Raw genomic sequence first — 16314 nt, forward strand, 5'->3', positions numbered from 1 at the left:
CCTTACCATCGATTTGTACAACAGCATTATAATATTAGCTGTTTTGTTCTCAATACATTTTCTAAATGATCCCAAGCATAGGCCTTCTTCACTGCCGCCGCACATTGGGTCGACACTTTCATCGACTTGTCCACCACCACCCCAAGATCTCTCTCCTGATCTGTCACAGATAGCTCAGAACCCAGATAGCTCAGATAGCTTAGTTAGTTAGAACCCATTAGCCTATATGTGGACTTTACACTTACTTATATTGAAACATCTGCCATTTTGCTGCCCATTCTGCCAGTTTGGAGAGATCCTTCTGGAGCTCCTCACAATCACTTCTGGTCTTCACCACTCAGAAAAGTTTGGTGTCATCTGCAAACTTTGCCACCTTACTGCTCAACCCTGTCTCCAGGTCATTTATGAAGAAGTTGAAGAGCACCAGTCCCAGGACAGATCCTTGGGGCACACCGCTTTTCACCTCTCTCCATTGTGAAAATTGCCCATTGACACCCACTCTCTATTTCCTGGTCTTCAACCAGGTCTCAATCCAGGAGAGGACCTGCCCTCTAATTCCCTGACTGTGGAGTTCTCAGTAGCCTTTGGTGAGGGACCGTGTCGAACGCCTTCTGAAAGTCTAATATATAATGTCCACGGGTTCTCCCGCATCCACATGCCTGTTGATCTTTTCAAAGAATTCTAAAAGATTTGTGAGGCAAGACTTACCCTTACAGAAGCCATGCTGATTCTCTCTCAGCAAGGCTTGTTTGTCTATGTGTTTTGAGATTCTATCTTTGATAGAAATTCAGCCAGTAGCAGAGTACCCTGGGAGACTGATGTTTGTCACTAGTTCATGACTGTCATTTTGGATGTCAGAAATATGTCCATTAACTCTTTTGTGCAGAGACACCCCTCCCAACCCCATTCACTTGTCCTGTGTCATGTTGTCAGACTCCAGTCAGCTCTGTTAAGATATGCAAATAAAGAGAAGCACAACTGTCTTTTTTTAAATTTAGGATTTTATTCAAGTAGCCATTATTGACATCTTCCAAAATTTGAGTTAGGGTTCCTAGAAATCTTCTCTGTACAATTAACAAAACAGATACAGCAGCCAAACAACAGCAGGAGCTGCTCTCATTCCAGGGGCAAATACCTGTTAACAAAACAATTGCAGTTTGGAACTACATCAAAGTAGTTTAGGTTGCAGGCCTAGGATACTCCCACATCAGTTCCAACTCAGCTGACTATGTTCTGAACATGAACTGCATCAGGTTGCCAATCTAAACATTTGGCTGTGCAGAATGGGGAAAAAGGAAAACCAAGGGTCCAATCCTAATCAACTTCCCAGCGCCGATGCAACCCCAAGGTAAGGAAACAAATGTTTGCTTACCTTGAGGAGGCCTCCTTGACTGTTCCTCTACTGCAAGGTGCAGTGGGCGCCCCATTGGCACAGCTGCATCAGTGCCGGAACGTTGGATAGGACTGGGCCCTAACATAGCGAGAACATTTTTAAACTCTCCTGGTATTGACTAATGAAGGCTGCAATCCTAACCTCACTTTCCTGGAGTACACATTGAACACAATAGGACTTCTGAGTAGACCTGGTTAGGATTGTGCCCCAAGTCTTATCACACCTTCACCTTACAAACATTTTTGTAAGTTTCAACTCCATGCTACAGGAAGTTTGTCTTGCCTCCCACCATCTTAAAATCACACACATAGGAAATACCTTCTCCCCCCCTCCCCCATGAATTAGCTTCAATTGAGAGGACAAGATTACTGTTTTCAACACAAGTGACTTGGGAAGTGCACTACTGAGAGCTTGACAAGACCCTTAAACTTACCTGATTCAAATCAGCTTCACAGACCCATTGGGCCAAACATTATTAATTTGAACTCTTTGATGGTTATAGCAGCAGTGATCAAAAGTTCAAATTCTCCTTCTAAATATTTAGAGAGCAAGTCAGAAGATGTGGCCAACACACTCCAAAGAGTATTTCAGCTTAAACACTTAGAGGCACACACAATTCTTGTACCAAAACTGAAAATAAGACACATATCCTGCACCTACTAAGTGGGGGGAGGGGGAGAGAAGAGATCTGGAAAAGACAATTCATCATTAAGCACCTCTCATGAAGACAATGTTGGAACAGATGTTTTTGTGATAAAGAATAATAAGAATCATGGAAATAATCCACATAATGAGGAACTGGAGAAGCAAAAAAGCGTGCCAAGACCTAGTACAGATACATTTCATTTTGAGTCACCCAGTCAGAAAAAGCAGTACACTCATTGACTAGACTACCCACTAAGACTTCCATCTTGTCTGGACTGAGCTTTGCTCTGGGTCATCCAGTCCTTCACTGTTCTCACACAGTACCTACAACAACCAATCTACTACACTTGTGATCCAGGAGGACACTAGGTTGAGGATACAAGAACAGAGATTTAGGAGAATTAGGAGGGTCATCAGGGCCAGCAAAGTCCTCTTAACGCCTGAGGTAGCATGCCAAAGGTTGCCCCTCACACCTGATGAGGTACCAGCCTCTGAGGCTCCTCTCATTCTCCAATGTTCTCACTCAGCACTCTTTCCCTTCACATTTCTGCTTCCTCTCTGTCCCTTTCTTCCTTTTTCTATCCAGAGAAAGGAAGAAACAGTGAAGGCAAGTAGTAATGGGCACCCTCTACCAGTTGACTACCTGAGGCAACCACTTCAGTTGGCCTCATAGATGGGCCAGTCCTAAGGATCCTTCTCATCATTCACCTGATGCAAGTTGTCCACAATAGCCAACTCTGCCTCAGTTGTCAAATCAAACTGAGTGGTTTCAAAGGTTTCAAAATCTGCACACACACCCCAAGAATCCCTTCAAGTGACCTGCCACTGAGCACCTAGCCACCTTTCCCAAAAGAGCAGGTCTATATTTTGTGATGTCAGATACCAACTTTAATCCATTTGCTGATTGACCTCACTGAAAATTCAGTTGATTTGCACTGCGTGAGGAGCTTAAGGCCATGTGCTTGGATAGAAGTTCACCACATAGCTCTGTTCCTCAGAGTAGAGGCACCATCAGGCCCTTCAAGTCTCTCCAAAAGCTGCCCGAGTCTCGCCTCTTAGTCTGCTGCTGCCCTTGCTTTTCCCTGATGCTTGGGGAGGTTTCTGATGCCAAGTTTCTTTGCAGCACACTTGCATTCTTATGCAGCCAGCAATCACACAGAATCAAGTATTGAGGGTCCCCAGGGAGCCCACTTCACCAGCCCTGCCATTCAAATGCAATTCAAACCAGACTTACTGGAAAACTAAAGGTGACTAAATATAGTAAACTGAAAAGTGACTTAGTTGTGTTGCATGTGCTACACTGTGAGGACCTCTAGTGGAGTGAAAGATGAGTTACAAATAAAAAAGAGCTAATATTGTTCCTTTGGGTTGTGCTTCCAAATGGAACACAAGTATAGCAAAACTGTAATAGTTTGGGACCCAATTATTCAGCACTCCCAGCAGTCTGTCATCAAAAAGGTCCAGAAGTGCTCTTGGTTTGGGAGTAGACTCTCAACCTCACTGGCTTCCACACAGGTGTGCCTGGCTTGCAGATGGCACTGCCAAGACAGGCTATGGAAGCTGTTCAGGAACAACCTGAGCAACTTTGGCAGAAATGCAAGCAACAACCCTGTCATAGCATCTGGGCAGTAACAGCAACAGGGATGCTAGATCTGGAGCAGGGTAGCACCACCAATAGTCCGGTATATCTCAGATCTGGTTACCACCCAAATGTGCCAGACTATTGTGGTTTGACTGTACTTACTGTATTTAAAGGAAAAGGAAAAAGATATACTTGCTCATCAGGGACAGAACTCACTTTTACAAAGGAAGCATGCATATTTCCTTTGTAATACTAATATTGGGGTTGGAGAGCATTTGCAGGGGAAAATGGATAAGTGGTACTAAGCAATCTCCCCTCCCACACATCCTCCCATGCAGGTGCTCCCCAACTCCCATATTTTTCAACAGACATGGAGCTGGGATCATGTCTTGTTCTGCCCTAAGCCATTTCTGCCTAATGCTGCATATACACAACAAGGATCAAATGTGTACAGCTGTGGGCTGGGCAGAATTGGGTTAATGATAACCAGTAATCAACTGCAACTTTAGATGACATATAAGAGACAAGAAAAGGGAACAGCTTGTACGTAATCTGAACTGAGTTTGGGGAAACATATTGCACTTTATGGAATAAGAATAGAATTCATGTGACACCCAGTAGCTAGACAACATCCAGAAATGGTTTAAACAGTAACTCCCAGTGTTCTATGCAATACTATACAGCTAATTAACAAAACAGGAAGAACAGTTAACAAACAAGATTCCCATAAGCTCTTATGGAAAGTCTTAATGCTCGTGCTGCTTCAGGACTTGGAAGCTGAGAAATTCGCAGTGGTTCTGCCCAGCTCCTGTGAACCGATCACTGGAGGCCACATCATACGAGGAGGGTCAGTTGACCCGGGCAAACCTTGAAACGGAGTGGACGGAGCCAAGAAAGTTGAACATTGCAGTCACCAGGTCAGCAAGATCATAATCATGTTTCCACCCCCAATCTTGTCGAGCATTGCTATCATCAAAGATCATTGGCCAAGTGTCAGCTGTGGAACAGGAAGAGAAAGAAAAACAGGTTGTGTCAGAAGCAGCTTTCACAACTATCCAGTAATAAGCTATCAAAGACAAACACCAGCATGAACTCCTGAACTTGTAAGGTAAAGGACACAGACAGTTTTAGCACATTTTCTTGCATCCTGTATAGCAGATTTTTTAGCAGGCAGTCCCTGCCAGGAATACACAGTCAGAAAGAGAAACATGAAGAACAAGCCAGCGAATGACACAAGGAGGGTACTAACCAATGGCTTGCCTGACAGCATCCACATTGTAGACAACCTCCAACTCTGGAATATGCTTCTGGACTTCCTGCACCAACTCCTGGGGAGTAAAACTCATGGCACTGATGTTGTAAGTCCTCATGCTCAGCCGCTCAGCAGGTGCTTCCATGATCTCCAAGGTAGCCCTCAGACAGTCATCAACATACATCATTGGGAGACGGGTGTCTGGTCTGAGATTGCACTGGAACTTGCTGGTTTTTATAGCATCATGAAAGAGTTGAACTGCATAGTCTGGAAGAGGAGAAAGTTTGAAAGACATCACCACAAGGTCTTTACAGCACTTTGGGAGTGTCCATAGGCACACAGTTAGAGGCAATCTGGTCAATATTATACCTGAACTTTCAAAGCACTTTTGACAAAGTCCCTCACTAAAGGCTCTTGAACAAAATTAGCAGGCAGGGAATAAGAGGACAGGTCCTTTTACAGACCAGTATCTGGCTAACAGGAAGTAGAGCATGGAAACAAAGGACAATTTTAACAAGGGTGAGTAAGAGGTGGAGTTCCCCAAGAATCTATATTGGAACTAATTCTTTTGAATATGTTAGCAGATGACACCAAGCTATTCAGGGTGGTGAAAGCCAAAAGGGGTCTCTCAAACCTCCAGTTTCTGGACAAGTTGATCACATGGGTACTCATGTGTCCGAGTTTTGTGGTTCCCTGGATGAAACCTTTTTCAAACTGGCTGTGCAGGATTATATTAAGAACTCAGTTTTGATCAGACAGGATCCTCTCCAAGCCCTCTCTTGTACAGGCTTTGAAAGGTTGCTACAATCCCGCAAGTGAGGCTTCACAACCTCATTTGTGGTCACGACTCACAGGTTGAAGAACACTGATCTACATGAAACCATCTTGTGAGAAATAATCTGGGGCTTTGGAGTTAAGATATCATCAGTATGCAGACAACATCCAGCTCTCTCTCTCTTTTCCGCCAAATGCTGGGGAAAATGTAGAAGTCCTAGACCACTGCCTGAGGTTGGTGGGAGGCAGGATGAGGGTAAGCAAGCTAAAATCAACCAAAACAGAACAGAGGCCCTCTTGGTCTGAAGACCTGTTTTGGACAAGCAACCTGTTCCGAGTGGGACTGCACTCCCTCTGCAGGAGGTAGTTTATTGCTCGGGGTTCTACTGGATGGCCAGAGGCAGGGAGAGGGGAGGGATTTGTCCAGCTGAGGCTGGTGTGCCAACTACAACCATACCTGAATTGATCAGACTTGACACCAACGCACAGACCAGTGTGTCATCAAGAATAGATTGTTGTAAAAAGCCCTGTGAGGGGTTGTCATTAAAGACCATTTGGAAACTGCATTTACTGCAGAACCCAGTGGCTCACATCGTTCCTGGGCTAGCCAATTTGATTTCACCAGACCACTGCTCTTTCAGCTGAACTGGCTGCCAGTTTGTTTCTGAGCACAATGCAAGGTGCTAGTTTTAACCTTTAAAGTCCCAAATGCCTTACACTCAGGGTATCTGAAAGACAACCTTCTCCCATATGAGATGGGTCATCCCTGAAGTCACATAACACCAGAACCAGGGACATCCACTAAAGTTGAGTGTTGGGAGAGTTAGGACAGACAGAAGAAAATATTTCTTTACCCAGCGTGTAATTAGTCTGTGGAACTCTTTGCCACAGGAAGTAGTGATGGCATCTTGCCTGGATGCCTTTAAGAGGGGATTGGACAAATTTCTGGAGGAAAAGTTCATTACAGGGTACAAGTCATAGTAGATATGTGCAAGCTCTTGGTTTTAGAGGCAGGCTGCCTCTGATTGCCAGATGCAGGGGAGGGCACCGGGATGCAGGTTGTGTCTGTTGTCTTGTGTGCTCCCTGGGGCATTTGGTGGGCCACCGTGAGATACAGGAAGCTGAACTAGACGGGCCTTTGGCCTGATCCAGTGGGGCTCTTATCTGAGGGGCCCTCCAGTGTGTGCCACCATGAGCTGAAGTTTGGTTGGTGGCAACTAAAGAAACAGCATTCTTTGTAGCAGTGCCATAGTTATGAAATTCCCTACTGAACTAAGAACGGAACCCTCCCTGTTCGCCTCCTTATAGGGCAGTGGTTCTCAAACTCTCTGGGAGAGTTTGAGAGCCAGTAAGTCTTTCCTAGGGATCACGCCACTGCCTTCCCTCCGCCTCTAGGCTGCCCCCGCCCCTTAAGGGGGCAGAGACCAGGGCCCCCAGGCTGGGGTGTCGCGACACCCCAGTTTGAATAGCACTGTTATAGGGGCTCAAATGTTCTTGCTCATTCTGCTTTCTTGCTTTATGACCTATGGTTTTTGTCGCAGCACTTTTGTTGTGGTTATTGTTTTGTAACTTGTATTTCATTGAGCTGTATTGTATTTTTTATATTCTTGTTAGCTGCCTTGAGCTTTATGCTGTAAAAGGGAAAGGCAGGGTATAAATATTTTAAGACAAACTAGGCAAATGGGCATCTGAATGCTGTTCAATGTCAGTAAGTGAAAAATGAGGCACATGGTGACAAAAAAATATCTCACTGTCACATATATGCTGATGGGGAAGAATCCAAGCTGCCAGCAACAAACCAGGAAAAAGAGCAGGACATAGTAAAGCTCAATGAGAACACCAACCCAGTAAGTAACGGCTGGCAACATTCATGTTAGGGATTGTTAAGGAACTGAAAATCAAACTGTTCTTATTATGGTGCCTTTATACAATGCTGCATTGCAGCAGCATTTGCAATACTCAGACAATATATTGTGAAGCTGAGGAAAGTACTGAAGGTGGCAACCAAGATGATCAGAGAGCTGAAGCACCTTCCTTATGAGTAAAGATTGCACTGTTTGAGGATTTTAAGTTCAGGAAAAAAGTAGCCTGGGGGAACATGATTGAGACTTCTACATGGAGCCAAGCAAGAACCCTTTCACGCTCTCACAATGCTAGAACCAGTGGTCATCTAATGAAGCTGATTGGCAGGAGATCTCATATGGACAAAGGTCCTTCTGCACACAGTGGACTATTGGGCTGTGAAATCTGTTGCCACAAGATGTGATCAAGACCACCAGCTTGTTTAGCTTCAAGAAGTGATTGAACAAAGCTGTGGAGGACAGGTCTATCAATGGCTACTAGACAGAGATGGCTCTGCACTGACTCCAGTTTCAGAAGCAATGGGGTCCTGAATATCCGTTATAGGAAAGCAACAGCAAGAGAGAAGTCTGCCTTCTTCTGTTTGTGGACTTCCCAGAGGCTGGTGGTGGGAAAGAGGATGCTGGACTAGATGGACCCCTCTTGCATTTACACTCCACCCGTTCCCTGCCACAAGGCTCTTGTTATAATCACCTCAAACCACAAGAACACAGCATCTTCCACAACAAGGGTAAGTGAAGAAAGGTGGCTGGAATAACAGGGGCAGAAACTGCAAGGAGAAGACTACCAGTTCAAGTTACAATGCATTTTGGGGATGTATCTTTACTTGTGAGCAAACATTATAGATGATCTTGGCCATAGGGTTAATCACTCCCAACTTAACTAGCACTATATGGGGACTCCCGTATCCATGGTTTCCGTTAACTGCGGGTCAGATCCATGGGTCCACCCTGCATGCCTGCTGCCAGGGTGATGTGATGTCACTGCAATTACGTACTTCCAGCATGCTTGAGATCGGTTGAACGCTGTTCCAAGGTGCCACCCACTTTTTTGCTGTCACCTTCTTTTGCTTTTAAAAAAGCACAGGAGAAGCAGCATGTAACCACTCCAAGTGGCTGCAAGGGGAGGCAATGGATGGTGCCATGGCAGCACCCCCCAGGCATGCAGCCCAGAAGCCCTGCCCCCCCACCGCCCTTCAGATATGTTAGTGCTTCCTGCTGACTAAGGAAAGCCATGTCTCAGTCAAACTGAAGGGCTCCAATGTGGCAGCACCCAGGAACTTAAAGGACAACTTCTTTTTTCCTATTATTATCTCTGTTGTATTAAATCTCATGTGACAGAAATGCAAGTTTGGTTTGCTTGTCTGCTTACCAGTTGTCCCTCCACCAGGCTGAGAATCAGCTGAGATAATGCCAGGATACCTCAAGCACCGAAAATCTAACCCATATCTGTAATGGTAATACTGAAACACACAAACATATCACTCTGTCAGAGGTAGGGCCACAGTAGCAATTTGCTAGTTTAGGCTAAGTGACATTTCAAAAAGTTACACTGAACCTGGCATCAGTCTGATCTTATACTATAGGGAAAACATTGTTGAGACATTTGCTTCCAAGTTCTTCCTCCAGAGGGATAACTTACCATCTGTTGTACTAACAGAAACAACTAACATATATTGGGGCATACTGAAGCTTATGCCACATACACCTATCACTCTTCAAGGTGTAACAAGATTCTGCTTAAGTTCTTTCTCTAAAATGAAACATGCCTGCCAAGGCTGCTCAAATCCCATAAGGTTAACAATGCATGTCAAACCAGATTTCACTGGAGAAATGAGCCCAAGTTCACCACAGTTAATGATAATGTTTCATGATAGTATTTTAAACACACTCTTAAGGCTATTTTATCAATACTGGAAACTTTAAAACAATTCATTTAAGCCAATTTAGGCCCTTAAAAGTGGTAGCTAGTTAACGTATTTTAACGGCACCTGCCAACCTCCTGCACTGCTCAAACCTATCTCATGAAAAGGAAACTCTTTCACACATTGATGCAGCAAGACACTTGCAGGATGAGAGGACAACTCTTACTTCTCCCATGAGCTCAGCATGAACTTTGGAGACACCGTAGATTGTCCTTGGCCTCTGGATACAGATATCAGGGGTTGGATTCCTAGGGGAGGTGGGTCCAAAAGCTCCAATTGTGCTGGGGACAAAGAGTCGCAAGTTGTGCTCCGCAGCAATGTCAAGAATGTTGTGCAATCCTGGGAAGAGCAAGGAGCGATTAGACTCCAGACCAGAATGTCAAGCTCCTATCAGGAGGCATGAACAGCCAATTCAATCATCCTAAGAAAGTGATGTCACCTACCAGTGATATTAACAGATCTTGCCAAAGGCACATTGGCTTCTCCAACAGCACTGAGCAAAGCACTATAATGAAACAGCCAGGTAATCCGGTTGTTCACCACTATCTCACGAAGATTCTTGTAGTCCAAAATGTCAGAGTAAATGAAAGGACCTAAGAAGGGGGAAAAAGAAAGTTAATGAACAGGGACAAAAAGACCATGTCAGGTGAAAAGGTTTGAGCATGTATAAAGCTGGAACAGTTTCAACTGGCTTCCAAGAGTTTTTATGATTTATTGCTAAGCACAAGAGCTTAGATCTATGGCTCATCCTTTCACATATTTATACAAGAGCCTGTTCAAAATCGTTGTTGTTGGCAACCTTCAATCTCGAAAGACTATGGTATTGTGCTCTGAAAGGTGTGGTTCTGGAATGGGTGGTTCTGGAACAGCGTCTAGTGTGGCTGAAAAGGCCAATTCGGGAGTGACAATCCCTTCCACACTGGGAGCAAGTGCAGTCTGTCCCTGGTCTGTCTCTCTGGCTATGGACCTTCCTTCCTTCCTGTTCAAAAACAGCTCCAAGAACTCTGCGCGCGCACACTGTGTTCATGCACCATGGACAACAGCACCCTGGCTTCCATAAGTTACACCAAGACACACACAGGTCTTTTGGAGTGGGGTTTGGCCATATTTCTGGGACCAATTTCAGGGTACAGTTTGATGCACTCTGAAAACCTGCAAAACTGGTTTTACCAGAGTCCATGGCCTAAAAAAGAATGCATTAAAATAGTGACAACTCCACAGTAGTCCCATCAATGAAGATGCTGTGTGCCAGTATCGATGGGCCAATTACCCATTTGACAAATGAGAAACATGGCCTTTATTTTTTTGGTACACAGCACCTAGACAGGTCTGCCAGAGGACAAAATCTCGGGGGGGGGGGGAGGAAAAGTGGGGCTCTAACACTTCACACACAGTTCACAGCCCCCCCCCCACATATTTTTATAAAGTGTTTGGAATTATCACCCACATTGGCTCGCCTCCCTGAGTGGCTAGAGGAGCAGGGAGAAATAGGAGATAAAAAACGTACAGACTTGAGGACATCCTCCTCCCTCCCACACACAGTGGGAAAACTGCAAAAGCCAACGTCCAAGCCAGCCCAAAGTTTAACAAAACTCAGATTCTCTTGCAGAGGATGGTTCTATCTGCTGGACCATACAGACCGGGTCCTATCCCTATCCACCCATTTTAATATGGCTACTTACCACTATAAAAGACATTATCAGGAGGCTTCCTAATATCTGAGAGAATCACATTGTTCTTTCCAAAGCGCTTTCTAAAAAAAATGACAAAATTGGTTCTTTTAACTGTAATAATTAATTAAAGCAGCTTGTTTGCTACACTCAGCAAAATTTTTATAAGTTCTACAACGAGATGATATCTTTTGGGTTAGGTTTCCATACTGCAATATGTTCCCACACCCAAACCTTTCCAGATCAGGACACATGAGTCACCAAGATGTAAATTCACTTCAACAGTTTCACTGGTCTATCAAGATCAGTCAAGATCATCATTGCCATTTTTTTCTTTCTGGGAACTGTATCAAAATTTAACACAAAGGACAAGACTCATTTGCACCCTTTATCTGCAGATGAATGGGGTAATTCATGAAAAATCTTGATCAGCCCCTTCGAACAGGCAACCAAACTCTTCCTTGTAAATGTAAGTAGCGAAATGTACAACATACCTCAAGAGCTTAGCAAGTCCTACTCCAAGTTGGCCAAGTCCCCCTAAAAAGAAAGGTAAATGCTTACAACACCTAAAGAGTTATGTTTTAAAAACAAATAGAAAGGAGTTCTGTTCTATGTGGGGGAGGGACTTAATGCACTAACATCCTTTAATAGAAGCCATTTATGGAAGCTGCAGGGATGCTTTGCTTTGAAAAACTTCGGTTGGAAATGTTCTACAGGCTGGCTAATCTGCTACAAATGCTTCAGGTACTGGATACTGGAACTATAGTTGAGGCAAGTGCGTGAAGGCCAAAGGCACTTAACATTCAAGCCTCATAGGAAAGACACAACCCAAATAAGAAGCCTCCAAGCATAGGAACATGATCCATAAGGATCACATAGACAGCTTTAAAGACTTGACTTTCTCAGAATGTGGCAGCACTGAGGAGTACAAAATATGACAGTCTCAACAAATCAAGATGCAATAACAAGAGTGTCTCACTGTTCATATTTATATCCTGGCAGGGAGGTACTGTGAGAGCATATCAAAGAGCATGTGTCTTCTAAAGTGCAAGCCTCATGGGTGTCTTTCTCTGCTTACAGAGATAACCGTGCCTCTTCCTAGGAGTTCATGTTTTGCAGAACTGTTCCAGCCAAGAGGTTCACAGCACACAGAGCTATACAGGCAAAACAAGTTTAACCAAAAAGTTCCATCTCTGAAATCAGAAATTCAGAACTGCTTTCCTCCGACAGCTGCATTTGCACCATCATTCACTGGGGCCCAGCATGCTTCGCTTTTGATATGGCTATCGGTTTTCAGTTACAACAATCTTAGAATGACTAATTTAGCAAATGTGATATTAATCCTGGACCATATTCCAGACCAGCATAGGATACTGACAGAGAACTGGACGTAGCAACCTTCAAGTCAAGTATCTTCTGACTTCCACTTTCTAGGCAACAAATTTCATATGGCTCAAAGCGGTGCACTTGCGCCAAGGACACAGAATGAGAACTGTGTCTGCCATCATTCCAGCAGGGACTGGCCTCTACCACCAACACTTGCAAAGGTAATTTTTATTATCATCAAGTGTTCCTCAAGAAGATTATACAGGAGTTCCACCACAATGCAGAGTGCTGGCAAGGAAAGGCAGTGTGTTTTACTGTCAAGGAGGGAGTAGCTCCTTATCTGGTTATCCAGCGGAATGCAGCTTCAAGGACATAGCCCACAATGTAGAGAGTACACAGACATGGGGAAATCCATCACCATTTCAGTCTGTATTTACAAATTTACAATAATAGCAGCAGCATAGCAAAACAAAGCAGAGACAGCAAAACATACAACACACATGACCACCAACAACCCACACATGAGGGCTCTCACAGTCTGTGCACTGTGCACAAATCAGGATGGGTGGTGTCTCCTCCTCCTGCCACACCCTGTCTCATGATGCATGCCTCATCAGCTGGCTCACTCTACACCTGGGTCCTGGTGACTCAGCACTTCACGAACATTAGGCCCCACCCTATTCAGGCCTGCAAATTTAACCTGGGTTATGTTCTAACCCTGACGTTTACTCACTGAGCCAATGCTGGAGGGTGGGCTATACATCAAGATAAATATTATGTAATTTTTACCTTTCCTTTCCTCTGAGCTCAGAGATGCATGCATGAGGATCCCCATTTTATTCTTACAACAACTTTATGAATTTAGTTGGTTGAACAATTCTGACTGGCCCAAGGCCATTCAGTTGGCCAACCTGACATCAATCAATATGAATGCTATTGATACAATTAGTACCAAGGAGATTCAAAACAACACATAGGAAAATATAGAGAAGTAACTAAAAGCAGACTGACCTGTAATTAATACCCGAGGATGATCCGTTTCTGAGAAGGATACTGAATGAAAGCTGGCATCTGAAGTTACCTGACGGGGTGAGAAGCCAAGACACCTAACCGGCATGACAGCAACCTGACAGCCACAGCCAGGTTTCTGAAACACCTGCTTGACAGTTCGGCTTAAGCTCCTGATGGCGGGCATTTTTCCTGTTTCAGGTGTACTGGAAGAAAATGGAAAATTACAGTCACTAATAAGATATTCGACCAGCAATCAAGCTTTTCTGAACAGCAGAGCCTATTTTCTGTAGTGCTGCCCTGCTGAATTACCAACACACCTATGAGCTAACACAGAGGACTCAAAGTTTTGTATGCTATTGCCTTATTGGGACATGTTGAAGCAACAAAAATCTAGCAGTGACATTCCCACCACAAATGTGCTGTCCCAAGAGTGCCATTTGCGTAGGGATCTCCCTAGTGATAACTGTTTAGATTGTGTTTACATTCAAATACATCCAACCAACTGACATGAACATTAGGCAACTTTTGGAAATGAAGGGCATTTTGCAAGTCTCTCCATTGTTATTCCAACTTCTGCAGAAAGAGAGAGAGAGAGAGAATGACAGAACCAACTCCAAGCTCATACAGAAAATCCAAGGGGGCACACTCCTTCTGATAATGAATATGCAGCCCAAGCTACTATTATTATTATTATTAACAACAGTATTTATATACCGCTTTTCAACTAAAAGTTCACAAAGCGGTTTACAGAGAAAAATCAAATAACTAAATGGCTCCCTGTCCCAAAAGGGCTCACAATCTAAAAGGATGCAAATGAATACCAGCAGACAGCCACTAGAACAGACACTGCTGGGGTGAGGTGGGCCAGTTACTCTCCCCCTGCTAAAAAGAGGAGCACCCACTTGAAAAAGTGCCTCTTACCCAGAAATTCTCCATATGCCTCATTGAAACAAAAAAAGAGTATACTGTATTCTTGTATTCCAGGAAGCTAGTACATGCCATCACAAACACTACACGCCTCTGTTTTGGTATGATTAAGTGTAAATTTCACTGAAGGAGAATCTTGCACAACTCTATGTCCCACACCCCCCACTAATGCTTATTTAATAAACTCTAGATATTGAAGATCATAAAATAGTGAAGCATCTTCAGAACCACGTCATAGTTATATTTCTATTATAATTTCAAAGGCTGCAAATGAAATACATTTTGAAATCCACAACATTTTATTTTTTCCTACAACTGTTGGCTCAATGCCCAGTCTCCTCTGAGTCAGCCACAATCGTCAGAGTTCTAGCTACATCTGTTGGCTGTAAATCTAGTAAAGAGGTGACAGAGTCTGACTGGAGACTATTGATGAAATGACAGCACCTGTCCTCGCAACCATGCAATGAAGAAGGGTGGGTGGGAGGCAGCGTCACTCAACATTGATACTCTTCCAGATGCTTCCTAACAAGAATGCTGGTTAGCTTAACTATACTTCAGCATACCCACAGAAGTGACAAATGTATTTTGTCTACATTTAATATTCATGCACATCAGTGAAAATTATATCGGCAGTTACAGGAAAGATGGGCATGTGCTTGGTTACTAAAATTTTGCCAGCCACCTCTCTTAGGCATCCTAGAGGAGAAACAAAATTCTAGACATTATATTTGAAACACTACAAAACATTAACAGCTTTTGAAAAGGTTCTGCAACTGCCAACAGTAAGGTGATGCAACGAAGAGGGCACATCTCTCTTTCTCTGCTTACCTTCCTTTCCACCAGTGGCTTTGCACAAGGAAAGGAGAGAAGGGGAGGAGAAGAACATTTATAGGGCACAGCCTCTTTGCTAAGCCAATTAGAGATCTCCAGAGAGAGGGAGTTGTCCATTACACATGAAGGGTGTGTGCACAGATGATAGCAGCACAAAAGGGACATAATGTAATCTCATATGTTTGCTTTAAAATAGCGTCACCAGGGAAAGGCAATTTTTAAGATGGCACACATTCAGAGATATTTTTTCCCCTCATGCAGGGCGCACCTGTTGAATATCTGCATTTGTTTTTTGCTTCCTGGTAGTGGGAAGCCAAATTAACCTCCACATGATCAGTTCAAGGAACTCTGCTTCTTCTCTAACCTCCACAAAGCCAACAAGTAGATCAGGATTTTTAAAAAAAAAAATGCTTTTAACCCACTGTTTCAAAGATGACCACTTTACATCTCAATACCACCTAGAACAGTGGTCCTCAGACTTTTAGCATCGGGACCCACTTTTTAGAATGAGAATCTCTCAGGACCCACCAGAAATTATATCATGACCAGAAGTGACATTGTCAGGCAGGAAGAGTTTTAACAATTCTGAACTGCAATCCTACCCACACTTACCCTGGAGTAAGTCCAATTGACTTTCATTGTTAAATGCATATACATAGTAGCCTGTTAAAAGTACAGGTCTGTAACATTTCCCCAAACGCAGTCATGTACTACTGGTAGCATTAAGTCTAATATATTAAAAATAAAATATTGAAATAACGGGGACCCACCTGAAATTGGTTCACGACCCACTTAGTGGGTCCCAACCCACAGTTTGAGAAACACTGACCTAGAAGAATCACATAGCTAGAAGGCAACAGACGTACAACCATTAACCACATAATCAACCTATTCAATCTGCAAAGCATATGCAGTGTGTGTAGCTGCCTTACACTGGATCAAGCCATTGATGCATCTAGCTCAGTATCAACTTGGCCAGCGATATTCAACCTATCATGCGGCACATTGACAAGGCACTAAGCTTGTCAAAATACACCATCAGTTTGACAATTGACAAGGCAAAGCACACTGACAGCAGGGGCTCCACAACCCCCAGTGGCCCAATGAACAAATGACCCT

At 43.8% G+C, this 16314-nt stretch overlaps 1 protein-coding gene across 1 annotated transcript; it reads right to left on the minus strand.

The window, feature by feature from the left end:
• Positions 1-1017: 1017 nt before the first annotated feature.
• LOC136636722 (L-threonine 3-dehydrogenase, mitochondrial-like) lies at positions 1018-15207 on the minus strand. The gene is made up of 9 exons (XM_066611951.1): positions 15193-15207; positions 13438-13640; positions 11595-11637; positions 11113-11183; positions 9874-10023; positions 9597-9769; positions 8878-8968; positions 4870-5139; positions 1018-4617 (listed from the first exon to the last, which is right to left on the minus strand). The coding sequence occupies exons 2-9, from the start codon at positions 13619-13621 to the stop codon at positions 4469-4471; spliced, it is 1131 nt and encodes a 376-aa protein (XP_066468048.1). The 5' UTR covers positions 13622-13640; positions 15193-15207; the 3' UTR covers positions 1018-4468.
• Positions 15208-16314: the final 1107 nt, after the last annotated feature.

Source organism: Tiliqua scincoides, chromosome 1 (genome assembly GCF_035046505.1).
Source record: "Tiliqua scincoides isolate rTilSci1 chromosome 1, rTilSci1.hap2, whole genome shotgun sequence".
NCBI classification, from domain to species: Eukaryota; Metazoa; Chordata; class Lepidosauria; order Squamata; family Scincidae; genus Tiliqua; species Tiliqua scincoides.

Coding starts and splice junctions, on each gene's coding strand:
- LOC136636722 (XM_066611951.1), bottom strand. CDS start 13,621: ATGCCCGCCATCAGGAGCTTAAGCCGAACTGTCAAGCAGGTGTTTCAG. Junction 11,638..13,437: donor TCCTCGGGTATTAATTACAG/GTCAGTCTGCTT, acceptor CTTTCTTTTTAG/GGGGACTTGGCCAACTTGGA. Junction 11,184..11,594: donor GGACTTGCTAAGCTCTTGAG/GTATGTTGTACA, acceptor CATTTTTTTTAG/AAAGCGCTTTGGAAAGAACA.